We start from the raw sequence: 21354 nt of genomic DNA on the forward strand, positions 1-21354 counted from the left end.
TCAGAGCTCCTTCCAGCTCGGAGCATATGGTTTTATACCCCCAGGAAAGGAACACATGGTTTCAAAAAAGGAAACCTGCAGTTCCGATCGGGGTTCAGCAGTAACAAATCCAACCAGGATCCATGAGGATGCAGGTTCCATTCCTGGCCTTGCTCAGTGGGTTAAGGAGTCGGCATTGCCATGAGCTGTGGTGTAGGTCGCGGACGCGGCTCAGATCTGGCGTTGCTGTGGCTGTGAGTAGGCTGGCAGCTGTAGCTCTGATTGGACCCCTAGCCTGAGAACTTCCTTATGTCGTGGGTACAGCTCTAAAAAACAAAAAAATAAAATTAAAAATAAAATGTTAAAAAATAATAAAAATTTAAAAAGGAAACACATAGCCAAGGGTGCTTCAAAGGCTGTTCCCTTCTCCACGAAGCTGGAGGGCTACTAAGCCCTGTAGTAGTCCTGGGGTTTCCCTACCAGGCAACTGGAACTGGGGTTTGGGTGAGACAGTGGCCCTCATTTCCCTCGCCAGGAAAAAGGAAGCACCCCTGAATAATCCAGGGCCAGTCTGCCTGGCTTAGAAGGGAAGTAAAAGATGAACAGATGGCTCTCTGTGTCCTGTCACCGCTGGGGACAGGGCGGTGCCAGCTGTAAACAGAGAGGCAAACAACATCCCTCAGATCATCTGGCACACAGCGCCAACTCCATCTGGAAAACCTTGGACCCCAGCAGACAGCCAAAGGCCTCCATCCTCTGTCAGCCCCAGGCTTCAAGAACCATTTCAGGTTTTCCCTCAGGAAACAAACTGCCCAGAATGCTTTTTCTTTTCTTTTTTTTTTTGGCTGCATCTGCATCATGTGGAAGTACCCAGGCCAAGGATCAAACTCGCCTCGTAGCTGGAACCTGCACCATGGCTGAGGGAATGCCAGATCCTTCACCAGCTGAGCCACAAGGGAACTTCCCAGAACCTTCTTTTGGAGCTCAGGAAAGACAGCCTGAGAGCAGGAGATGCTGGTGTGGCCAAGAGTCTGGTGTGGCTGTGGTCTAGGGTATTTTCAGTGCAGAGACGTAAAGAGATGTGGCTGTGGTCTAGTGTGTATCTCGTACAGAGATGTAAAGTCTGCAAAGGCAGGGACTCTGTCTCATTCGGCTCTATCCTCAGTGACACAGGAACACAGACTAGCTGCCTCATTCCTTTGTTACCTGTTAGCAGGTCATCTCTCTTAAAAAGGAAAACCATAAGCTCTGCCTGCTTACCAGCCGTGTGACCACCTCGTTCTCCAGGGGAGGCTCTGTCTGCCCATCTGTAAAATGGGGATCATGATATGCGTTTGCAGGGCTGCTGACAGCAAGGAATCAGGCCCTTCCGTCAAGTGCTTAGCCCCGTGCCCCGGGCACAGTAAAATGCAGTAGAGGGCAGCTGCTTTATTTCTTGTTTCAGGTCCAAACTCCTTGGGCTACTTTTCCAAAGAATCTATTAACGGGGCTGCAAAAGTGAGGCGCTGGAAAGCAGATCTGCTGGTTCCTGTTCAGGTTCTGACATTAACGAGCTAGGGGACCCTGAGTGAAGGCTCAGAAGTTTTTCCAGGCTCCGCAGCCAAGAGGGAGGTCAGGTGCTCAAAAAGCCACTGACACCTGATGCCCAGGATGGCTGCACATACTGGCTCCCCTCTTCCAAGAAGCTATGACGCACTTGCCTCTTTCCCAGAGCCTCCCTTCCGTGAAAACTCTAAACACGTCCATGTGAAGGACCAGGATTCAGCCATAAAAAGGCATGAGGTGCTGACACCCGCTGTGACAAGGACAGATCCCGAGGACCAGATGCTAAATGAAAGGAGACAGATGCAAAGGCTACATGTTACATGATCCCACGTACACGGAATGTCCAGAGCAGGCAAAGCTACAGAGGCAGAAAGCAGCATAGGGGGTGCCCAGGGCTAGAGGAATGGGGGGGGAATGGGGAGTGCCAGCAGCTACAGGGCTTCCTTTTGGGGTGATGAAAGTGTTCTGGAATGACACACAGTGGGGATGGTTGCACAACCATGTGAATATACTAAACACCATGGAATTGTACCTATAAAAATGGCAGATTATTATCTCAATAAAAATAATGAAGTAAAAAAAAAATCAGGGAATTACTGTCACAGCTCAGTGGAAGTGAATCTAACTAGCATCCACGAGGACACAGGTTCGATCCCTGGCCTCACTCACTGGGTTAAGGATCTGGAGTTGCTGTGAGCTCTGGTGTAGGTCCCAGACGAGGCTCAGAGCCCACGATGCTGTGGCTGTGGCCGGCAGCTACTGCTTCGATTCAACCCCTAGCCTGGGAACCTCCATGTGCCTCAGGTGCGGCTCTAAAAAAGACCCCCCCCCCCAAAAAAAAAATCGCCTCTCCAAAATCATTCTATTTTACTCAGTACCAAGACCAAAGTCTTGCATGACTCAAGCCCCAGGGCCCGACCGCACTGTAAACATCCCTTCTCTGTCCTTGTCTGACCTCCTCTGCTACCATGCTCCCCACCCCTTCCTTCTCCGTGGTTATCGCTTCCGTGGGCAGGCACAGTCCTGCCGCAGGGCCTTTGCACTCACTCTTCTCTCTCCCTGGTCAGGCCGCTCCCCTCCAGCAGGTTAAGACTCAAGTAGCACCTTCTCAGTGAAGCCTTTCATCTTCCTGTTTAAATACTTCAAGTCCTCCCTATTGCTCTGACCAGAACAGTACACAGGACAGTTTAACACACTTATTTATCATACCTTGTTTACTGTCTCTCGCAGTTAGAATGACTGAACCCGCCACGCGGGCACGGGTTTTGGTCCAAAGAATTCACTGCTCTATCATCAGTACCAGGACAGAACCTGGATCATGGCAGATGCTCAACAGATGTTTGTGGGTAGGTGGGTGGTGGATGAGTGGGTAGAGAGGTGGATGGGTTTGCCCAAGGGCAGGAAAGATACACTCAAGGGTGTCTCTTCAGCAACAGAGAAAACCAAGCCTCAGGCATCTCACCGACAGAATATCCTGGCTCTGTTGGCCCAACTGGTGGGGTGGATGCTGGCAGAACAAGCAGTGTATCAGGAGGGAGCAACATCACGTGGCCCCTGTCAGACCCACAGCTCCACGAAGTGGAGGTCACTCATTCATCCACTGATTTTTAATGGAGCACCTACTGTGTGCCAGGCACTGCGTGAGGCAGGCTTGGAGAGCCTGAGCCTCACGGTCTAATGGGAGACAGGTACATGTCAGATGTTCTCCGGCAGGGTGTCTGGCCGTGTGCAGAGGTGGCTGGAGTTTTGGTTGGGCAGGTGGGGAGCGGGGGTTTGCTACCTTATAAAGGAGGAGGGTCAAGGATGCAAAAAAATCCTTCACAAACAAGGAAGAAGTACCCCTGCCCTCAAGTGTGAAGGATGCCTCCCTCCCTGCTGAGCAATGACTGAATCAGCCACCCCAGCCCAAAACTGCCATCTCTTCGTGAAGACATCTGTTCTTTCTGCCTGGCCAGCCTCCTTTCCCGTTGCTGGTAACAACACAGCAGTTTTGCTTTGGGGAGCTGAACTTCTCCCAATCTCAGTCCATGAGCTTCAGCCACAGATGAACTGCCCACACCCCACCCCAAACTCTGACAGAAGCTAAGTGACCCAGGCCTGACCCATCCAAGCATCCCTGCCCCATGGCCCCAGTGATTCAAGCATGCAGCCACCTGCAACCAATGAGACCCAACTCCACAGCTTTGCAGGAACTAATGGAAAGGGGAAGCTCTCCCCTCACAGTGGAGAAAGAATGAACTGTAATTGCATGGTGAGTTCCCATCTGATCAAGAAACCATCATGGGAGTTCCCATCATGGCTCAGTGGACACAAATCTGACCAGCATCCATGAGAACACAGGTTCAATTCTCGGCCTCAGTGGGTTAAGGATCAGGCATTGCTGTGAGCTGCGGTGTAGATGGCAGATGTGGCTCAGATCTGACATTGCTATGGCTGTGGTGTAGGCCAGTAGCTACAGCTCCAACTGACCCCTAGTCTGAGAAGCTCCATATGCCGGGGGTGTGGCCCTAAAAGATACACAGACAGACAGACAGACACACACACACACACCATGGAGAACGTAAAGCTGACAGAGAAGAAAGGAGTTATACCCAACATCATCTTTGGGACACCCAGATCCAGCCATGCCTGAAACCCTAGCCATGCTAAAACCAGTACTTTCCTAGGTTTTTCAGTTTCGTGACCCCAAAATCTCCCTTTCTTTTTTTCTTCATTCCAGTGGCTCTAAGTTAGGTTTCCATCATTTACTAGATAGTTCCTGACTAATACAGTTGATTCAAACCTTCTGTCTACTCATTTAGTCAGTCATTCCTCCACACACACCTACTGAGTGGGTATCACAGGCCAAGTCCCTTATGTTCTGGTGATACCAGCAAAAAAAGAGACGAGGTTCAGCAAAGAACTGCACAACAGGTAATTAGAAAATGGAATGATAATTATTCTAAAGAAGGGACATACAAGGCACAGAGAAGGCAAGAAGCTGGCCAGTCTTCCAAGACAGCAAATGCTAAACACTGAGGGCTGCCTGGGGATGCTATTTTAAGGAAGTGCATTAAATGGACAAGAGGACATGATAAATGCCAGGCTCTGTATTCCAGAAAAACAGCCCCATCAATCCCGCCACAAGGCATCCCCACGCTGGCCCAACCTCCCCGGGCCTCTGTCTTCCATCACGTCTACTGGCGGGTAAACACCTCATCATCCTTGAAGCGCAGGAATTCGCCAGTGGAAAGAACACGCAAACACCTTCCAAGGGAACCAAAGGCCACATATTTTATCCTAATGTAGTCAGAGGCTTTGGTGTCTCAGCCAGGGTCAAGGTCCCCGACTGATCCCCAGGCTCATCTGTTTCATGCCAAACAGCTCAACCACCTCTCGAAGCACATTATCACCCAAAAACTGAGTGGCAGATTCAATGTCAAGAAAAGCCGGTCCCCCTCTTAAGCATCCTTCGCTGGGGCTTCCTCACGGAGACCAGGGCAGGAGATGCTATTTGAAGGGCTAGCAGTTCAGGTGACAGGCTGGAAACCGCAGGGTTTGTCAGAGGATCTGATGTGCAGAGCCAAGGGTTACGGGAAAAAGTACCCCCCTCCCCGCCCCCATCCTAAGTGTACCACAATCCATGGATAAACCCTGCTGCCTGACCCCTCTGGCTGCAGAGCTTTTCCTATTAAAAAAAAAAAAAATGCAATCCAAACGTCTTGGATTTCTCTGTGATGTGCTACCACGTGTATAAGGGCAAAGTAAATAAAAGAGATGTGTATGTTTAACTCCATGTATAGCGCAGAGTCAATGCTGTGCTGATGTACAGGTGGCGCTCTCCGGAAACACACGAAGAGTGTGAGAAGGAAGCCAGGCGATGATCGGGGGGCATGGAGGGAACAGTACCTTTCCCCTTTCAACTGGGGGACGTGTGGCAATATTTGGAGACATGTGATTGTCATGACTGGGGAAGCAGGGGGAGAGGCACCCCTTGGCCTCTAGTAGATAGAGGCCAGGGAAGCTGCTAAGCACCACACGATGCATAGGACAGCCCCCCGCCCCCCACAAGGAAACAAGAAATTATTGGCAGTGCCGAAGGCCAGTAGTGCTGAGGTTGCGGAAGGCAGCTGGGACCCTCTGGAACAGCTTTAGCTATTATTACCATGTGGATACACTACGTTCTGTTTGTTTGCTGTTTTGCTTTTTAGGGCCATGCCCCCGGCATTTGCAAGTTCCCAGGCTAGGGGTTGAATCGGACCTACAGCTGCCAGCCTACAACACAGCCACAGCAATGCGGGATCCCAGCTGTGTCTGCAACCTACACCACAGCTCACCGCAATGCCGGATCCTTAACCCACTGAGCGAGGCCCGGGGTCAAACCTGTATTCCTTTCATGGATCCTAGTCAGGTTCATTACCACCTGAGCCACAACAGGAATGCCCATGTTCTGTTATTTTAAGTAAAATGTATCATATATACAATAAAGACTACTTAACACTTGTATTTAACATGTAGAGATTAGTTAACAGTTTGAAGAAAATGGAACACTCTCTGTAACTAACATCCAGTCTTATATCTTAAAAAAACAAACAAACAAACAAACAACAAAAAAAACAGAAAAACCAGAGCTGTCAAAGACCTGGGAGAAGTCTGGGAGCCTGGAGTGTGGAAAGAACGAGACCGCAGAGCTTTCTGGTCCCGAATGCTGGCATGTTTGAGCCCGAGGGGATCTCAGGGGACACAGAGTCCCCGAACTGCTATGCGATGTCACCGCTTGGGCCACGCTAGTTAAGCGGCAGCGGCCACCTGGAGGGTCTGCTTGAACGTCACGCGGTGGGAAGGACATCGCAACTGACGGGGCCACCTGCTGTGGCCTGGGAGTCGGGGAGGCAGGGCCTGCATGTTACGCCCCAGGGCCTAACCCTTCATCAGTACTGCTCAAAGTCCCAGAGGCAGGGAGCAGAAAGGACAGGCTCCAGGGCACACAGTGGGCTGGAAGAGAATTCGGCAGGGCTTCCGACTCTCAAAAGCACGTCCTGCTCCTCTAAGCCCAGGCTCAGTCAACAGCGGCCTGGAGTCCATCCATGCCCAGGAGCTTAGATTTTCCATTCTTAGATGATGATTGAAAAAAAAATTAAAAAAAAATTTTCATGACACATGAAAAATATGGGAAATTCAATTTTCAGTGTCTATAAATTGATTTTTACAGGAACAGAGCCACGGAGGGCACGCTGTGTTATCCACCGCCGAGCTCGGGCTGCCGCGACAGAGATGAGCAGGTGCGACAGAGATCACGTGGCTCAGGACACCTGAGACATGTACTAGGCGGTCCCATACAGAAAACGTTTGCTTGTTCCTTCTTTGTGTCAGTGTTCCTCAGACTTGAAGGTGTGTACACATTGCCGGGGGGGGAGAGAGTGCTGAGACGCAGATTCAGCCTCAGCTGGGTCTGGGCTGAGGCCTGAGGGTCTGCATTTCTAACCAGCAGCTGGCGATGCTGATGCTGCCTGCCGGTGCATGGCCCCCCTGCTGAGGTTAAACTAAGGGTCTCCTCCGGTGGTTCTCCAAGCGAGGACCCTGAACCAGCAGCACCAGCAGGACCCGGGAAAACATCAGCAATGCAACTACTCAGGACCCACCCAGACCGACCAGATATGAACCTCAGTGGGGCCCAGAGAGCTGTGTTTTTTAACAAGCCCCCTGGGTGCCTTCAAGGCTCGCTTAAGTTTGAGTATCACTGCTTTCCACCACGTCACCTTGTGTTACGGGTTAAGACTCTGGGGGCCATTAAGCTGGGCCTAATAAAATCCAGCGTCAGAATGAACACACTTCCACAAACGCTGAAAAGGCAGGAATTTGCCTTACACATTCCACTTGCAGTTCTGCTGTGACAGAGTGGATGGTAGCCTAGCAGAAATTCATTTTCTTGGGAGGAGTTTCTGTGGTGGCTCAGTGGTAACAAACCCAATTAGGATCCATGAGGATGTGGGTTCAATCCCTGGCCTTGCTCAGTGGGTAAGGATGCGGCGTTGCCGTGAGCCATGAGCTGGGGTGTAGGTTGCTGGGGTGTAGGGGAGCCATGAGCTGGGTGTAGGTCAGATCCTACACCGCGGTGGCCAGCAGCTGCAGCTCTGATTTGACCCCTAGCCTGGGAATTCCATATGCCATAGGTGTGGCCCTACCAGAGAGAGAGAGAGAGAAAGAGAGAAAGAGAGAGAGAGAGAGAGAGAGAGAGAAAGAGAGAGAGAGAGAGAGAGAGAGAGAGAGAGAGAGAGAAGAAAGAAAGAGAGAGAAAGAGAGAGAGAGAGAAAGAGAGAGAGAGAAAGAGAGAGAGAGAGAAAGAGAAAGAAAGAAAGAGAGAGAGAAAGAAAAAGAGATAGAGAGAGAGAGAGAGAGAGAAAGAAAGAAAGAAAGAAAGAAAGAAAGAAAGAAAGAAAGAAAGAAAGAAAGAAAGAAAGAAAGAAAGAAAATTCATTTCCTTATTTATGAGAATGTGTGGATTTAGTCACAGGAATTTCCCAGAACACCGATTTGCCAACATCTCTAAGTAAAGCTCATTATTAGCACAACATTAAGACAAAGAATGACGCAGTTAATAACACAAAGACATAAAGAAAAAACCAACATGCGGGCGATGACCGGATGTCACCCTGCACCACGCTTAACTGTCACCTGTGCTCAGAGGGCTTCCCCATCCATCTCAATATGGTCTCCTGTTTGGGGGCCAGCTTGGGAAATGCGTAACTTACACTATTGTCTTTAAACTTTTCAAAGTTGGCCAGCCAGGGACAGACCCATTGCAGTGCCCCCAGAAATGCATATTGGAACACTCGGTGCAGAAATGGGTCATAACAGGAAAGAAGAGGGACCAGCCAGGAAGGCCGGCAATGGGACATGGGTCAAGTGAACTATAGTGTCTCCGTGCTCTGCATAAGCACACGTCACTGAGACAGAAGAAACAGATCTGGATGTGTGAACTGAGAGGTCATATATTAAGTCCAAAATTTAGAACATCATGTGTATTACAGATTTTTTTTTAGTCTTATTTATTTATTTTTTAAGGGCCACACCCGTGGCATATGGAAGTTCCCAGGCTAGGGGTCTAATTGGAGCTGTAGCCGCCCACCTATACCACAGCCACAGCATTGAGGGATCCGAGCCACGTCTGTGACCTACACCACAGCTCACGGCAACGCCGGATCCTTAACCCTGTGAGCAAGGCCAGGGATTGAACCTGCGTCCTCAAGGACACTAGTCAGATTTGTTTCTGCTGAGCCACAACGGGAACTCCAAAATATTTGTAAAATATCTGTATGCATACCTTTCTTTCCCTCAAAAGACATATGAAACTCTCGCTTTGGAGGAAGGGGACATATGGAAGGGAGGACAATATATTTTCATTTCATAACTTTCTGTACAGTTGGAATTGTTTGTTTTCAATGAATGACAAATATTTGTTGAGCACCTATTATGTTTCAGGCATTACGATACAGCAGAGAAAAGACAAAAATCCTTGCCCTCCTGGAGCTGGCATTCGAGTGGAGAGAGACAGTTCATGAAATAAGAAGTGACCCTTCCAGCACGTTTGGCATTGCCACTCAAAGTGTGGTCCATAGGTCACCGCCAATCTATAGTTTGTGACCAATGATAGCAGATGATGGATATGGAGGTGACACCATAACATAGCTCAACTATGACACTTAGTATGCAGTTTAGTTCAACTGAGATACATACATTTTTTTTTTTTTCTTAGCAAGACTTTCTCGATGAAAGAAGCAGAAAGCAGAGGTTAACATCCCAGCACACACTTCTCATCTCAAGGTGAACCTGTAACAAAGAGCTCCTGAACTGGCTACTTTGAGTGTCCCTGGACTGGAAGCTATTAAGTGCTGTGACTGAAACAGAAGGTGAGGGTGGTACTTCTAGAAAGGAGTGATCAGAGAGGGTCTCGTTGAAATCGTGACTTCTGAAAACTATTTTTTTTTTTTGTCTTTTTGCTATTTCTTGGGCCGCTCCCGCGGCATATGGAGGTTCCCAGGCTAGGGGTCCAATCGGAGCTGTAGTCTCCGGCCTACGCCAGAGCCACAGCAACGCGGGATCCGAGCCGAGTCTGCAACCTACACCACAGCTGACGGCAACGCCGGATCGTTAACCCACTGAGCAAGGGCAGGGACCGAACCCGCAACCTCATGGTTCCTAATCGGATTCATTAACCACTGCGCCACAAAGGGAACTCCTTCTGAAAACTATTTAGGCATGACAACAAAATAAAACATCGAACGATGCAGGTCGGGATAAATCTGGCTTCACTCACCAGGAACGGTGTGCAGACCCAGGTGAAGGTGCCCACGGCGGCCAGGTAGGCAGACTTCTTCAGCACCTTCAGCTCCTCTTGCCTGATGGCCAGCACCTTCTCTTTGAACGCCAGCTCCCAGGCGTAAAGCTTCAGCACTTTGATCCCGTTGAGAATTTCATTCATCAGCTTAATCCGATTGTCTTTGCTTTTCATGTGGGCCACCTTCAAAGAGAAAGGCAGTCAGCACTGCACCTGGGAGCTGCCCGCTCACTTTCGGCCCTGGCATCAGACCCATCTATTAAAAATGGGCCTTCCTGGAGTTCCCACTGTGGCTCAGTGGTAACGAATCCAGCTAGTATCCATGGAGATGCAAGCTCGATCCCTGGCCTTGTTCAGTGGGTTAAAGATCCAGCATTGCCATGAACTGTGGTGTGGGTCACAGATGCGCCTCGGATCCCGTGTTGCTGCGGCTGTCATGTACGCCAGTGGCTACAGCTCTAGTTCAACCCCTAGCCTGGGAACTTCCATATGCCACGGGGGCGGGGGAACCTCGCCGTATGAACCCTAACTCTTGACCCTGAGAGAAAAAAGAAAGGATTCTACGAGGGAAAAAAACTGCTCTGAGTCACATTCAATTTGACATCAGAGAAACACCTTCAATTCTCAATAGAGGAACAGACGCAAGGAGAACCTATCAGGTATCCAGGGAAGAAGGGGCGCAGGTCCTACTCTGCTGATTCTAACCCAAAAGAGATGAGAATCTTTTTTCTCTATTTTCTTATTCTCTTCATCACTTTTCAGCCAGCACATGGTTAAAACACTGACATGTTTCTGGACCAAATGGCACTGGTTCCGACCACTTGAGTGGCCATGCTCCACAGTCATTACGTATTTTTAGTATCACCTGGCATTTTCCATACGCCAGGCACTTTTCTAAGCATTTTACATGCATTTAGCCATGCTCATGGGACCCCATCTCTAAGTGAGTGCTATGCCATTCCACAGAGGAGGATGCTTTAAGCAACATGAGGTCAAAGCCAGAGACCGAAGCTGTTTCAGAGGTGGGCTGTTCAGGGAAGCCTACACATCAAGAGGGTGAGAGGCGACATAGCCCGCAGCCCCCTTCCTTGCCCATCCTCCCCCCTCCCCAAACCCCATTCCAACAGGCCCACGTCCTGGAATCCGTCTCTCCAAAGATATCACCAGTGCGGCCAGGCGCTCTCATCTGAAATCCCACAGTCACATCATAAACAGCCATCACCAGGGGAGCAGAGAAATGCATTCTGGTCCATCTCTGTTATGGACCATTAGGCAGGCGTTCAAAGGAATGAACTCAGACCGCGTGACACGCCACCGAAATTCCCCAGATGCAGCGTCAAACAAAATCATGCTGCCAAACAGCCCCGTTTGTGTTAAAATATACGTGGTGATAACACCACAAAACACACAAATATACACCCCTTGAGCCTAACTATATAGTCTGATCTCTATATAATCACATACAAACTTCTAGACAGATTATCTTCAAAGTGGTTGAGAAGGTAGGGAAGGGAACATTCCCTTTTAATCTATACACTTTTGTACTGTTTGAACGATTTTATTTAATAAGGAGAAGGCATTCACTCCATTCCTTGAGTATTTAAAACCTTAAAGAATACAAAGTATCTCTGAAAATGAAGAGTTTAAGACTGCAACCAGCAGGAGTTCCCTGGTGGCACAGAGGGTTAAGGATCTGGCACTGTCATTACGGTGGCTCTGGTTCTTGCTGTGGTGCAGGTTTGATCCCTGGCCCGGGAACTTCTGCATGCCGTGGCCAAAAAAAAAAAAAAAAAAAAAAAGTTACTGCAACCAGCATAAGATAACAGGGGGTAAAAAGCAGGGGTAATTTTTACTTGGCTCTTGAAAATGCAGACACACTTAAAGGAATATATCTCATGGGAGATAAGGAACCTCTCGGAGGCTCCCAGACGTGACTTCGGTCATGGGCCCAGGGAGTCTAACTATTTCGGAAGCTCTCAATCTCAGCCCCCAATACAATCACCTGGGAAGGCGTAGCACCTCCTAAGCGCAGGCCCCACTCACATTAGGTGAATCCGAATCCCGGGACTGGGGCCCAGGCATCGGCATTTGTTAAAGCTCCCCAGGCGATGCCAAGAGGCAGGCAAGGCTGAGACTCCCGCTAGGACCCCAGTGGAAAGGCCTCAGGCAGCACCGCCCCCTCCCCTCCGCCCCCCGCCAGAAGCCCCATGGGGACACACAACCTACCTGGTAGGTCTTGGTCTTCATGGCCATCACGGCGTTGAGCGGCACCATGAAGATCATCACCGCCACCCCAGCCAGGACGGAGGGGCCCAGGTTCTAAGGAAGGAAAGAGAACAAAGGCCTGAGCACACAGCTTCCAGGACTGAGCCACCTGCTACGTGCGAGTGTGCGACGGGTAGGTGACTTTTCAGACGTATCCCCGAGCATCTCTCTCGGCGTCCCCCAGACCCTTGAAGGACATCCAAGGCCACAGTCCTTCCTCCGAAACCCTTGGGACCAGGCTGAGTTCAGCAAAGGAGAACCTAAGAATTTCAGAAAGCTGACAGGGTGTTGAGCAGAAGACAGTTAACTCTGCCTGCCTGATGGTTTACCTTATGCAGAGGCCCTCGGCAGGCGTCTGGGCGCTTAGATTTGGGGAAGGGTCGCCCCATTCTCAGAACCGATAGGAGGGACTCACTGTGCCTGAACCGTTTGTACAAACAATATGGTGGATGCTGATCAACGCTCTTTCCCCTCCGGGAGTCTGGAAACCGGGTCTGTGCCAGGCAGACGGGCTCCCAAGAACAACCCTGGGCAGAGGATCTCTCCTGAGCTTAAACTCTGGCTGCTCAAGGTTTCACACGTGCTGTTCCAACTGTCACAACTCACTGCTGGGAAGTTAAGAGCGTCCTGTGTGACTCCACAGGAAGAGGATTCTTAGAAGCTTGCCCCTAGTTTCCCCCAAACTTAGCTAGTCTTGCTGTAATAAATGATCGCCGTGAGTATTCCCAGTGAATTGTCAGGCGGGGGACCCCCGATGCACCCCCGTCAGGGCCTGGCATAGCCCTCAATAAGCCAACAAACACACTGATCTTTGTTCAGCAGCAAAACTGGAATATTCCCACTGAGAGGGAATATTATGCTGAGTGTATCAGTATCCTGAATATCATACTGAGAAGCAAGATTATAAATCACACATCAGCACAGGTCAGGTGTGGCCACCAAACGGGTTAAGAAACACTTTGGGTTTCAGAGCTTCCTGACTGGGGGACTTGTCACTAAGAGGCTGTGGACAATCCTAGAATCCTGTCTGCCGAGGAAGAAAGTGCACTGCAGAAAGGCTGAGTGACCACGGCCAAGACACGACACAGATGGACGTTCTGCAACTTCCAAGTTACACAAGTCAAAAGAGAAAGCCTGAGAAGTCAGCCCAGTGCTGAAGACAGACAGAGGGAACGGGAGGATGAGAGGGTCGGTCTCACCCACAGAGTCGCCCTGGGGGCCTCCAGTCCTAGCCCCCCGCCAAAATGGTTTCTGGGATGGATCTCTGCCCAGTGACATCTGATCCACCTCTGAGAATGAAGGTGATTTCTACCAACAGTGGGAAGCCCTCGGACTCATCGCGAACAGCAAGTCACCGTAAAAGACACGCCAGGCACGTCTCCGTACCACGTGCTGCTCGGGGAACACCACCTGCGCTAACGTATTCAACTGTCCCAACAGCACTATGGTAAGGTCCCCTTACTGTCACCAGTTTACAGGTGAGGCCATCAAGGCTCAGAGACATGAAGGAACAAGGTCACAGGGCCAGGAATGGAAGAAGCAAGATCTGAACCCGGGCAGCCTGATGTCAGAACCAAACCGTCACCTGCCATCCTAGGTGGTGCTCTTGAGACCTCCTGATTTTGGTCTAAAGCAGAGGTTCCCAACCAGGGAGGAAGAGTCCCCCCAGCGGACAGCTGGCAATGTCTGGAGACATTCGTCACAGATGGTGGGAGTGGGGACAGGGAAGGTGGTATGTGACTGATACCCAGTGGGGAGAGGCCAGGGATGGGGCTCAACACCCCACAACCCACAGGACAGCCCCCACCAACAGAGAAATATCCAGCCCCAGACACCAAGAGCACACTCAACCACTGTCATCTACAACAAAGTCATTTTCTCAGGGGTCCACAAACCAACCCTGAAGGCAATTCCAGAAGAAGTGTCCTAGGGCAGCCCCTCTGGGGATGTAAATGTCCCAAGCCATCAGCCTGTTGGACGAAGTCCATCGAATTGAGAGGGAAAATCAATCCGTGCAAGTGCCCTTTGTCCCGGGCTTGAGTTTGGGTGGGATTCCATCCGTAGGAAAGAAAGGGCAAAGCGGAGGGCAAGGCAAGTGCAAAGGCTCAGAGGGAGAAGAGAATCGGGCATGTATTAGGTGATGAGCAGCCTTGCGCCTCGTGCTCATATTTGGGGAACTGCCCTTCCCCTTGTGGAAGGACTGTCAATCACACCTCCACCCCTTCCACCGTGAGAGAGAGCATGTGACCGAGGCTGGCCCATCAGAGAACTCAGCCTCCTGTTTCACACTGATTGGTTCAGAGATGTGAAGAGGACTGTGCTGGGCCCATCGGAGTGTTCCTGGGACTCTGGCTGAGGCAAAGAGGACAGCAGTGTCTTCTCTATTCCCCGGGACCATTATCTGTAAACATGACATAAGCCCAAAGCTATGGAAACCACTGGAGAAATCCCACTGAGAATGACATCAACTCAGAGAAATATCTGGCTGAGAAATGATGAGAGCATAAGAGTGAATCTCTATAGCACCACTAGAACTTCTGGATCCATCCATATCTGAAGCCAGATCCCTGGACTTTTCAGTTGTATGCACCCAGAAAATTACCTTTATTTGCCTGGGCTAAGATAAGAAGGATTTCTATCCCTTGCAATCGAAAGCATCTTGAGCAACATAATCTGGGGCTCGTGAATACATGAGTTTGGTTAGCATTTCAGAGGATAGAGAGGGAGACGTACAGTGTGTATGTGATATGGTTGTTAACGACACACACTGGCAAGAAGCGCCAAATGCACATGAATACCATGCTGCCATAGGGAACATAAACCCAACAACTTAAGAAAGGAACAAAATACCCAGGCCCTGGCTGCCGGGCTGGAAAATCAAATGTGCATGATGGCAAGAAACACCAGGGAGCTACGGAGGTTCTCCTCAGCCTCAGCCCTCCCTCACCCCCGATGCCACAGCTGGAGTTGGAGTCCCTCCCCCCACTCTCCAGAGGAACAAGGGCAAACACACACCAGCCACAGGAGGTAGAGGGCAAGGATGACTTGCAGAGGGGCTGACCAGATCATGTTAATGTACGTGGCCAGGTCCATGAACCTCTGGGCGTCCACAGACATGAGGTTGACGATCTCCCCAACAGTGGAGGATTTTCTGGCTGAATTGGTGATCACCAGGGCCTGCGGGACACAGGAGAGCGAGAGAGGGTGAGTGAGGCCGGCGACAGCTCTGGGGAGCAAGAAGGCAGCTCAACAGCGGAGAGGCCACGGCTCTTTTCCCCGTTCCTGCCAGCGTATCTGCCTTCCCGGCTCCCACGTCTCATCCCAAAGCCCCCACTCTTAACAGCACTCACGGCACCCCTGCCCCCAAGCTGAGTTCTTCAGTACAGAAGGGACCTCAGAGGTTGCCTAAACAAGGATTTCATGCACTGGAGTGTGTACACACACTCTCCCCCACCCAGGGAGTTTGTTATGATGCAGTTTCTAATTTGGCAGGACTGGTGTGTTTCCAACAAGCCCCCCGGTGATGTGGGCACTGCTGGTCCCCAGATCGCACTGAAGGACCAAGGTCCCAGCCAGAGTTTCTCTCCTAGGCATCGCTGACATCTGAGGCTGGATAAGTCTCTGAGGTCTGGTCCTGTGCAGTGCGGGATGTTTAGCGCCATCCCTGGCCTCTACCCACTAGATGCCAATAGTACCCTTGCCCCTGCTGGGACAGTGCCAAACACCTCCTGGAGGGACAGATTCACCCTGGCTCTCAAAGATGGTTTCACACTATCACCTGGGGAGTCTGAAAAATACTGATGCCCAGGTCTCCCCCTCAGAGATCCTGACTTAGCTGGTCAGGGTGCAGCCTGGTCCTTGGTCACTTTTGAAGGTCGCGGAGTGAGTCTAACTCGCAGACAATGGTTAAGTCCATCTTTCCCAACTGCCTGCTGAAGCGTCTCTTCTCAACCCATGGGGGCCCAGAGGCTAAGCAGCAAAGGGACCGAGGGGTAACCCAGCTCCTCTGAGGCTGTCTGTGCACAGGTGTCTGTGCCCCTATCATCCAGGGACCAGACCATCCACTCAGTTGGAATGGAGAGTTAGAACATGGTATCAACACAGAATGTTACCAGCACAGCGAGGATTGGGACCTGGATCTCCCCAAATCAAGGGCCATCTGAGAAATTCAACCATCTGCAGTTGACCTGGGGCTCAGAGGCATCCACCAGGCTCCCCCCACCCCAAATCCGCTTTGCTAAGCTCTCAGGCCTGACAGTCACTCCCTGCCACTTCCATGGCACTGGATCATAGATCACAGAATAAATAGCTCACTTCATGACCTTGAAACATTCATGTAAGGAGAGTATCTGCTGGACAAATCTGTACAGTCTCTGAAGGCCTATGCTAATTATGAATCTTAGATGATTTCCAAAAATCAAAGCTGATTTGCTACTAGAGACTTGTATAGCTTCTGAAAATTCTATTATAGTAAATGACACTGTGTAAATACCAGTATTCTCTTAAAAAATATGAGGAGTTCCCGTTGTGGCTCAGTGGTTGACGAAACCCAACTACTGTCCATGAGGATGCGGGTTCAATCCCTGGCCTTGCTCGGTGGGTTAAGGATCTGGCATTGCCATGAGCTGTGATGTAGGTCACGAATGGGGGTCAGATCTGGCGCTGCTGTGGCTGTGGTGTAGGCCAGCAGCTGCAGCTCCGATTCAACCCCTACCCTGGGAACTTCCATATGCTGAGAGTGCAGCCCTAAAAAGACCAAAAACAAAACAAAACATAAGTTACCACAGCTGGGAGTAATGTGATTTTTTTTTTCTTTTCTTTTTTCTGTGGCTGCATCTGTGGCATATGGAAATTCCTAGGCCAAGGACTGAATCTCAGATACAGCTGCCACCTATGCCAGATCCTTTAACCCACTGTGCCTGGCTGGAGACAGAAGCAGAGCCTCCCCAGCCACAGGCTAGAGTCCCTACAGTCAGATTCTTCACCTACCGTGCCACAGTGGGAACTCCTTAAGAGGTAGAGAATTTATATATATATATCTTTTCTCAATGCATTAGTACATAACAAACAGTAAAAAAGACGTTGTCATTTAGGCCACCATCAGGCCACTACTCTGGAAGCCAGGCTTGCGGGGCCAGCCGGACCCACCTTCCGGTAGACGGCCCCGATGACAGCAGACTTGATGCGCATGCCGCTGACGAAGCAGATGTGGAAGTACTGATGCAGCACCAGGGTCTGCAGGCAGGCGCTGATGAACAGCAGCGCCGTGAAGAAGTAGCCCTGCCAGTCCGGGGCCTTCTTGTCGTTCACGAAGTTGATGAGCAACCTGCGGGGCAGCAGGGACAGAGCTCGGCGTGACGAGACCACGACACACTAGTGGGGGCACATGCACTCCCGTTTCCACACGATGACCTTCTGCCCGGGCCAGGCAAGGTGGGCGCTCTTACGTCTGCCCCGTGGATGGAAAGCCCAGCCGCGTGGTGACACGCCTGCCAGAAGGTGGCCGAGGCCCTCCGCGCAGTGCACAGCTGAGGGATCCTCGCTCACCGCACCACCTCATCACCCAAAAGTGACCCAGCAGAGAACCCAAGGGCCGGGGTGAGGAGGGGAAGAGAAGGCATGTGTGGGCCCAAAAAACACAGAGAGAGAGGGAGGGGGGTAAAAAGAGAGGAGAGCAGTGACCGCCTTTCTGGTTTCAGGTTGCAGCTTTCAGGCCATCTGACACTTCCTTGCTCCTGGTTTCCCAAAATAACCCCCCTTCTGGCTTCAAGGATGCCCAGTGGGGTTACTTGCAACCAATGTGGCCTGAACAAGGGCAGGCTTCATTGAAGCAAAGCAGGTAAGGCTGGAGAGGCCTGCCCCCAGCCCACGGGAGCATGCCGCAGGACCCTAAAGGGAGAGTGAGGGGTGGCACAAGCAGAGGGTCAAAGACGCCAAGAGCTGCCCAGCTGAGAGGGAGGAGGCCTTACTTTAAGATCTCAGGGCCGGCAAACATCATCAGGTCATGCAGGGCCTTGAAGAGGAAGCTCATGAGGAAGTAGGGTCCGAAGGTCTTGTATAACACCTTGAACAGGGACGGGTCCCGCTCCTTCTGGGGGGACTTGACAATCAAAGCCTCCGCCTCCTCATTCACATCCACCTTGGAGCCCCCTTTCGGCTTGGCGGGGTCCTTGGAGGAGTACACGATCCTCACCGGCTGCCTGGAACACGAGGAGGCAAGAGTAGCTGTGGGGTCTGCCGGGAGCTCGGCTCACCAGCCAGCCGAGGCCGGGAGACACCCCGCCCGCAGGAGGCCCGGCTGAAGAAGCCCAGTCACTGCAAAGCAGCAGCTTAGCACAGGGGTTATAGACCTGGGACTCTGGATCCCAGCCAGCTCCATAAATGCAGATAAGGTGACTGCTGAGGACTTAGTTTCCCCATCTGTCAAATGGGGTTAAAAGTCAGATCCACCTCCCAGGCTTTTGTGAAAATTAAATGCATCAAACACAGGTGAAGAGATGGAAAAGTGTCAGCCCTAGTGACCTACAGAATCGATGCACCCTCTAGCAGAATCCCAGCTGGCACTTTTGTAGAAACGGACGAGCTAAAAATCCGAAAATTCAAATGGCAGCTTAAGGGATCGACAATGGCCAAGACAATCTTGAGAAAGAAAAGCTAAGTGGGAGGACTCCGGTTTCCCGATTCCCAAACGTACTACGCATCAATCGTAATCAGGACAGGCATAAGACAGACATACGTAGAGGCCAATGCCACAGAATCAAAAATCCAGAAATAAACCAGACTGATTTTTGACACGGCCATCCAGACCATTAAATGGGAAGCACAAATGGAGCCGGGAAACTTAACAGTTACAGATCCAAGAGTGAAGCTGACCCTAACATCACACCACATACAAACATTAACTTGAAATGGACAAATGACCTAACACAGGGCTAAGACTATAAAATTCTTGGAAGGCAACATAGGGGCAAATCTTTATGATCTTACGACTTCAGATTATTACCTTTATTGATTTTATTATTTTTTGTCTTTTTTTGTCTTTTTAGGGCCACACTCACAGCATATAGAGGTTCACAGGCTAGGGGTTGAATCGGAGCTATAGCCACTGACCTATACTACAGCCACAGCCACACTAGATCCAAGCCGAGTCTGTGACCTACACCACAGCTCACGGCAATGCCGGATCCTAAACCCACTGAGCAAGGCCAGGGATCAAACTGCAACCTCATGGTTCCTAGTCGGATTCATTTCCACTGAGCCACAACAGGAACTCCTCATTATTGCTACTTCTGTTAGGTCACCTCATAGATGCTACTTGGGTTTGTTAACCATGGAGCCACGACGGGAACTCCAGATTATTACTTTTACAACCTTAGATTCCTCAATGGATTCTTAAATACCACACCAAAAAAGCACAAGCAACAAAAGAAAAAAATAAGCTGAACTTCATCAAACCCTAAAACATTTGTGCTTCAAAAAACACCAAGAAAGTGAAAAGACAGCCCAGGGAAAGGGAGGAAATATCTGCAAATCAAAAATCTGATCCGGGACCTATAATTGCGGCAAAGATCGCTTGCAACTCAAGAAGAAAAAGACAGCCCAGGAGTTCCCGTCGTGGCGCAGTGGTTAACGAATCCGACTAGGAACCATGAGGTTGCGGGTTCGGTCCCTGCCCTTGCTCAGTGGGTTAACGATCCGGCGTTGCCGTCAGCTGTGGTGTAGGTTGCAGCCGAGGCTCGGATCCCGAGTTGCTGTGGCTCTGGTGTAGGCCGGTGGCTACAGCTCCGATTCGACCCCTAGCCTGGGAACCTCCATATGCCATGGGAACAGCCCAAGAAATAGCAACAACAACAAACAACAAAAAGACAAAAAGAAAAAGACAGCCCAACTTTATTTTTTTTTTTTTAATTTCAAAGCTATGTTTGAATTTTTTTTTTTTTTTATTTTCCCACTGTACAGCAAGGGGGTCAGGTTATCCTTACATGTATACTTACAATTACATTTTTCCCCCAGCCTTTCTTCTGTTGCAACATGAGTATCTAGACAAAGTTCTCAATGCTATTCAGCAGGATCTCCTTGTAAATCTATTCTAAATTGTGTCTGATAAGCCCAGGCTCCCGATCCCTCCCACTCCCTCCCACTCCCTCCCACTCCCATCAGGCAGCCACAAGTCTCTTCTCCAACTCCATGATTTTCTTTTCTAAGGAGATGTTCATTTGTGCTGGATATTAGATTCCAGTTATAAGTGATATCATATGGTATTTGTCTTTGTCTTTCTGGCTCTTTTCACTCAGTATGAGATTCTCTAGCTCCATCCATGTTGCTGCAAATGGCATTATGTCATTCTTTTTTATGGCTGAGTAGTATTCCATTGTGTATATATACCACCTCTTCCCAATCCAATCCTCTGTCGATGGACATTTGGGTTGTTTCCATGTCTTGGCTATTGTGAATAGTGCTGCAATGAACATGCGGGTGCACGTGTCTCTTTTAAGTAGAGTTTTGTCCGGATAGATGCCCAAGAGAGGGACTTCGGGGTCATATGGAAGTTCTATGTGTAGATTTCTAAGGTATCTCCAAACGGTTCTCCATAGTGGCTGTACCAGTTGACATTCCCACCAACAGTTTAGGAGGGTTCCCTTTTCTCCACAGCCCCTCCAGCACTTGTTATTTGTGGATTTATTAATGATGGCCATTCTGACTGGTGTGAGGTGGTATCTCATGGTAGTTTTGATTTGCATTTCTCTTATAACCAGCGATGTTGAGCATTTTTTCATGTGTTTGCTGGCCATCTGTATATCTTCTTTGGAGAAATGTCTATTTAGGTCTTTTGCCCATTTTTCCATTGATTGATTGGCTTTTTTGCTGTTGGGTTGTATAAGTTGTTTATATATTCTAGAGATTAAGCCCTTGTCGGTTGCATCATTTGAAACTATTTTCTCCCATTCTGTAAGTTGTCTTTTTGTTTTCTTTTGGGTTTCCTTTGCTGTGCAAAAGCTTTTCAGTTTGATGAGGTCCCATGGGTTTATTTTTGCTCTAATTTCTATTGCTTTGGGAGACTGACCTGAGAAAATATTCATGATGTTGATGTCAGAGAGTGTTTTGCCTGTGTTTTCTTCTAGGAGTTTGATGGTTGTCCTGTCGTATATTGAAGTCTTTCAGCCATTTGGAGTGTATTTTGTGCATGGTGTGATGGTGTGTTCTAGTTTCATTGCTTTGCATGCAGCTGTCCAGGTTTCCCAGCAATG

At 49.9% G+C, this 21354-nt stretch overlaps 1 protein-coding gene across 8 annotated transcripts in view; it reads right to left on the bottom strand.

Annotated features, from left to right (window-relative positions):
* ABCC1 (ATP binding cassette subfamily C member 1) overlaps positions 1-21354 on the bottom strand; it is a 160966-nt gene that overhangs the window by 57533 nt on the left and 82079 nt on the right. For all 8 annotated transcript variants that reach the window (XM_047780429.1, XM_047780435.1, XM_047780434.1 and 5 more), the window contains exons 8-12: positions 18076-18306; positions 17255-17432; positions 15122-15283; positions 12068-12160; positions 9821-10024 (exon numbers count right to left, since the gene is read on the bottom strand). In XM_047780429.1, coding sequence (XP_047636385.1) covers positions 9821-10024; positions 12068-12160; positions 15122-15283; positions 17255-17432; positions 18076-18306 — 868 coding nt within the window. The remainder of the gene's footprint in view (positions 1-9820; positions 10025-12067; positions 12161-15121; positions 15284-17254; positions 17433-18075; positions 18307-21354) is intronic.

This window comes from Phacochoerus africanus, chromosome 5 (assembly GCF_016906955.1).
Source record: "Phacochoerus africanus isolate WHEZ1 chromosome 5, ROS_Pafr_v1, whole genome shotgun sequence".
Classification (NCBI taxonomy): Eukaryota; Metazoa; Chordata; class Mammalia; order Artiodactyla; family Suidae; genus Phacochoerus; species Phacochoerus africanus.